Genomic DNA, 6,000 nt, shown 5'->3' on the forward strand with positions numbered 1-6,000 from the left:
AGAGAAGATCTGCTCTCATCTCTTTCTCCCTGATGGGGCCTTTAATTTCTGCTATTTGACTCATTCAAATGAGAGCTGGTGAAAAGGGAACGACAATTGGACATTTAAATGGATGCTTGAAAGCACTACGAACCAATCCGTTGCATATGAGAAGCGCTGCAAAAATACTTGAAAAGGACACCTTGTGCAGGTTCTGTTTAAACGACTGAGTGGAATGAGTGCCACTTGAATGACTGACCTATTCTTAGAACCAATTTAGATCCTGTGGGATAAGAAAGGTACAGACAAGGAAAATGGAGCGCACTTAGATTGTTTATGACGCTGGAAACATTAAGGATAGTGCATCTCATAAAGCATCTACTGCTGCTCTAGGATATGAGTATAGGGACCTGATCCCAGATCAGCGCTTCTACTCTGAGACCCTTTATAAATACAGACCCTGGTCATTTGGTAGTGAGTCTTTGTTTGCGCAGCTCGTTGTCACACAACATGTTGAGAACAGGATGTAGTATCACTGAAAGCAAAGAGAAGAGCTAGCGCTTTTTAATAGATAGAAGTCAACGTGTCACACAAACATCAATCATATCCATATGTTCAATCTAACACTGATTCTGATTTTACAGCTCTTAATTAAAACTAAGGAATCTTCCATTGATCATGATAAATGTGTTTAAGAACAAAGAGCATGCAAAATGACATTCTGGTAAAAGTACAGAATAATTACAAAATATACTGTTCACAACTCACACTAGTATCATCCAGCTTCCTCACTAATGATATGGAACCCAGCCACTGCACATGTACTGAATAACACAATATGAATATACCCTCAAGTGAATCAATAAAGACAGTTCAGCAATACAATATAAAGAGGGGAGATGTAGCAAGAGAAACATAGCTTTACTACTGCTGTCAATAGGTAAGATAATGTGATGGTAGAATGAAATCAAACCCACAATGTGGAGAATCCCCCCACACACACACACCTCCTCACTCTGATCTGCTACATGCTGGTCTCCAAGGTGACCAATTTCACTAAAGCGCTCCACCACAGGGTTTGATCTAAGTCAATCTCAGTCAATCCAGACAGAAGAAACAGCCTGGCCGCATTTCATTCCAACAAGTTGTCTGCTCTCCTTTGTTCTTGTTCCATCCCCTTCACAGATCTGACTTGACTGGGTAGTAGGTGAACTGTGGTAGGTGAACTGTGGTAGGTGAACTGTGGTAGGTGAACTGTGGTAGGTGAACTGTGGTAGGTGAACTGTGGTAGGTGAACTGTGGTAGGTGCGGTGTGGTAGGGGTGCTGTGGTGTGGTAGGGGTACTGTGGTAGGTGAGCTATGGTAGGGGTGCTGTGGTGTGGTAGGGGTACTGTGGTAGGTAAACTGTGGTAGGTGCGGTGTGGTAGGGGTGCTGTGGTGTGGTAGGGGTACTGTGGTAGGGGAACTGTGGTAGGTGAACTGTGGTAGGTGAACTGTGGTAAGTGAGCTGTGGTAGGTGAACTGTGGTAAGTGAACTGTGGTATGTGAACTGTGGTAGGTGAGCTGTGGTAGGTGAGCTGTGGTAGGTGCCCTGTGGTAGGTGAACTGTGGTAAGTGAATTGTGGTAGGTGAACTGTGTTAGGTGTGCTGTGGTAAATGCGCTGTGGTAGGTGTGCTGTGGTAGGTTGACTGTGGTAGGTGAGCTGTGGTAGGTGAACTGTGGTAGGTAACCTATGGTAGTTGAACTGTGAAGCAATAGCTCGACCTAGTGCCCACCATAATTGATTCCCTATCAGATCAGGCAAATGGGAGTAAACGAGTGAAGAGTGATAAGGGAGATAACCAGGGGAGGGAGCATCTTTGTGTCCCTAGAAGCCTGGCAGCAGGTCGCTGAGCAGCACCTCCCTCTCCCCCAGCAGCAGGTCTCTCTTCAGACTGGTCCCCTTGTTCACCACCTTCATCTTCATGGCCAGGCTCTTGACCTGGGTGACGGGCACCGCGTCAAAGAAGAAGTCCTCGTTGAACACGGGGTTCCTGCTGTTCTTGATGATAGTGCTCCTCTGCTTCTGCTGCTTGCCCGGGTTCAGGTACAGAGACACGCAGCAGTTGATGCTCTTCACGTCCGTCTGTTTGTCATACAGGTCCTCGGCGGCGAGCACTCGGACCCTCAGCCGGGCCGTTTCGGCGTCGTAGTGCATGCTGATTCTCAGCGTGCCGCCCTTGTGGAGGTTGACCGAGTGCTCGCGCTGGAGGTCTGAACTTGCCCCCCCGGAGCCGGTCCCCTTGCGTCCGCGGAAGGCGGGGGAGGGAGGGCAGCGCAGGCGGCGGCGTGTCAGGTTGGGGCTGTTGTCGGCTGAGCTGCACTCGTCTGTGGACAGGGAGCTGTGGCGCGCCAGGGTACGCTTGGCACGAGACACCTGAGGGGGAAATCAAATCAGGGAAGGGATGATAAGACAGAAGGGATCATGAAATTCTGAGCTAAATGTATTTTGCAAACACTGTAAATAAAGTGATCATCCTTATGGTTATCATCACCTTGGCCTGCGTCTCCTGGGTGATGGATCGGAGGAGGGAGGCAGAGCGGGTGAGGAGAGGGGAGGTAAAGGGGGAGGACTCGGCTGAGGAGCACGTGTCGCTCTCACCCCCGCTGAAATAGCGGTAGGGGTTGGGGTCGGAGGGGGTCAGGTGGTTCCCACCCTGGGTGCGTCTCTGGGAGCCCGGGGAGGTGTGGGGGCTGTTGGGGTTGCTGTGGAACAGGGACTCCTTGCGGCGGGTGTGGGGGCTCTCCACCAGCGTGGAGAAACCGTACGAGGTCTGGGCTTTGGGGACGTAAGGCAGGGACATGGCGGTCTGGGACTGGGGGTCTGCATTGGTGTTAGGGTCTCCCCCCTCCCCTACCTCGCTCCCCGGGTCGTCAGCGCTCTCTATCTGGATGACGTGGCGGTTAGCGGCCCTCAAGAGGCTGCGGGTGTCCCCAGTCAGTCGGGAGAGCAGACGTGGGCTGCGGGGGTTCCGGGTGCAGTTGCCCTGGGTTTGGCTGCAGATGGTGTGCTCTGAGGCGGAGGGGCACAGAGTAGAGCGGGGCTGGGTCTCCGGAGTTAGGCACTCTGCCTCTGAAGGGCAGCAGATGAGTTTGGGGGGGATGAAGAAGTCAGGGATCTTATCAGGGGTGATGATGTTGTTATAGACGGAGACGGGGCCAGTCTGGTTCTGCTGCTTGTCCCCTGCCGATGCAGAGTGACCATTGTGAGGGCCACGGAACTTCTCCAGGAGCCACATGCTTCCCTCCAGGGCCTGAAGCTAGCTGCAGGCACAGGTGGACAGGAAGTGATGATGTCATACAGTCACAGGTAGGTAGGAAGTGACATCACCTTGAGTCAACATGTAAATCAAACCGTGGCATACAGACACAGACAGATAGGAGGAGTTTCAATATTGTGAGTTTATGCCATTTCCTTGCTTCAACTCCTAAACTGCACTGATGTCAGTTGAAAGCAATACGGCAAGTCAACTTAATTTGCTACCACCTGCCACTCAAAACAGTTTGGATCAAGGAAATAATGCAAGTAGAGGAAACCATGTTAGACTATTGAGATGCACCCAGTGCCTGGTGAAATGTCAGAGACACCACAGGAGACCTTCCATAGCAACTCCAAACCAAAGCATTTCCCTATTATCAGATAATTGAACATCACCGCTGTTGTGGAATCATTCCAAGAAAAATCTGAGGCTGTAAAGCCAAACTGCAAGTCCAAACGTGTTGCTAAGCACCCGCGTGCTCCAGGCTGTAGCCTATGCCTTTTAAAGCTTATATTGAATCGCCCCCCTGCGGTAGTACCCTCAATTCAATCGAATCTCGATTGCAGTAGGCTATTACGCAGTAACATATGATTATTCCTTTTTCTGTAGTCTAATTTAAATACTTTTGCCTAATAAATCCTGGTGGGCTATAGACAGGACTGATTAAATCCAGTCCTTGTGATATAATAGAACAAAGAAAGATTGTTCTCTATCACTGCACCCCATTGATGAAAGTCTCTAAAATCCTTGAACATTAAATAAATCATTGTAAAAAAAAAAGTAAATTCAGTTTTAAATGTGTTTGCTTCCACTGAAGGCACCAACTTTGATAAATGTGAATACTTCCCGTAAGTGCGCGACAATGCGCATAACCTATCATATCAAAGAGAGGTAAAGTCAGTCCAGTCAGATTTATGATTCCACCAAACAAAGACATATTTGATATCCAATAAAAAAATATGGTTATCTATAATCGAGGAGAGAATGTAATTATAAAGATATTTGACATTGTGCGCAGCTGACCAACTTTTATGCACTTTAGGCGGGATGGTCCCTGAAATGAGAACAACTTGTAAAATATACACAGACAAAAGCACGAACACTGATTAAAAAACGGTTACTCATGAGTCTACAAGCAAAGACAACCGGAGGACCTGTCACATCACTGGAACTCATGGATCTCACCGTTGCGCTGAAGTGTTACTCTCGCTCTCCTGCTGAACTCCGGATAAAAACAGAAAATGTTCCAACTTCCCTCACATGCGTCTGTCCGTGTCCCCTCAATACTTTCCGTAATTCACCTCACATGGGTTGCCTAGCTAACCCACTTTACACAGACAGAGTAACCTAACTGTTGGGCACAAAAACACATAGTTGGGGCTCTGATGATTCAGTTTCACCTCTGGGTTATATATGGACCCCGCGCGCCGCGCTCTCCATGGTGACTGGAAGCCAGTGGGAGGTTCCCAAGCTGTCCACCCGCCCTCCTCAAAATAGAATGTAATTTGCTTAAATACGTGTTTTGATGTTAACCGCGGGGCAAATCAGTGTTTCCGTGCTATTTCGTATAGCCAACTCATTGTATTTGCAAACAATAACATTAACGTTAACGACCTCCCTGTCTGTGGACAAGATTATTCCTCCTCTCTCCACTACTCAGACATTCTACCTCCATTCTTGTCTCAACTCCCAGACGTTTTGATTTTGTTCAATTTGTTGTATCTTACACTACCTGGCCAGAAATATTTTGAACATCCCTTCAAATTAGTGGATTTCAGCAAGAACCGTTGCTGACAGGTGTATAAAATCGAGCACACAGCCATGTCGATCTCCATAGACAAACATTGGCAGAAGAATGGCCTTACTGAAGAGCCCAGTGACGTTCAACGTGGCACCATCATATGATGCCACCTTTCAAACAAGTCAGTTCATCAAATTTCTGCCCTGCCAGAGCTTCCCCGGTCAACTGTAAGTGTTGTTATTGGCAAGTGTTAGGTGCTCAGCCACGAAGTGGTAGGCCACACAAGCTCACAGAACAGGACCGCTGAGTGCTGAAGTGCGTAGCTCGTAAAAATGGTATGTCCTCAGTTGCAACACTCACTACCAAGTTCCAAACTGCCTCTGGAAGCAACGTCAGTACAATAACTATTCATTGGGGGCTTCATGAAATGGGTTTCCATGGTCGAGCAGCCGCACATAAGCCTAAGATAACCATGTTCAATGCTAAGTGTCGGCTGGAGTGGTGTAAAGCTCGCTGCCATTGGACTCTGGAGCAATGGAAATGCGTTTTCTGGAGTAATGAATCACGCTTCACCATCTAGCAGTCCAATGGACAAATCTGGGTTTGGAGGATGCCAGGAGAACGCTACCAGCCCTAATCCATAGTGCCAACTCTAAAGTTTGGTGGAGGAGGAATTATGGTCTTGGGTTGTTTTTTATGGTTCCAGTGAAGGGAAATCTTAACGCTACAGCATACAGTGACATTCTAGACGATTTTGTGCTTCCAACTTTGTGGCAACAGTTTGGGGAAGGCCCTTTCCTGTTTCATCATGACATGCACAGAGCAAGGTCCATACAGAAACAGTTTGTCAAGATCTGTATGGAAGAACTTGACTGGCCTGCACAGAGCCCTGACCTCAACCCCAATCGAACACCTTTAGGATGAATTGGAATGCCGACTGCAAGCCAGACCTATCACCCAACATCAGTGCCCGACCTCAC

The 6,000-nt window shown here is 48.2% G+C and overlaps 1 protein-coding gene across 1 annotated transcript; it reads right to left on the reverse strand.

Moving 5' to 3' along the window:
• Positions 1-527: 527 nt before the first annotated feature.
• On the reverse strand, positions 528-4,723 carry LOC118401832 (C2 calcium-dependent domain-containing protein 4C-like). Its single transcript, XM_035799449.2, has 3 exons — positions 4,465-4,723; positions 2,515-3,283; positions 528-2,396 (listed from the first exon to the last, which is right to left on the reverse strand). The coding sequence occupies exons 2-3, from the start codon at positions 3,256-3,258 to the stop codon at positions 1,848-1,850; spliced, it is 1,293 nt and encodes a 430-aa protein (XP_035655342.1). The 5' UTR covers positions 3,259-3,283; positions 4,465-4,723; the 3' UTR covers positions 528-1,847.
• Positions 4,724-6,000: the final 1,277 nt, after the last annotated feature.

The sequence above is a fragment of the Oncorhynchus keta genome, chromosome 23, assembly GCF_023373465.1.
Source record: "Oncorhynchus keta strain PuntledgeMale-10-30-2019 chromosome 23, Oket_V2, whole genome shotgun sequence".
NCBI classification, from domain to species: domain Eukaryota; kingdom Metazoa; phylum Chordata; class Actinopteri; order Salmoniformes; family Salmonidae; genus Oncorhynchus; species Oncorhynchus keta.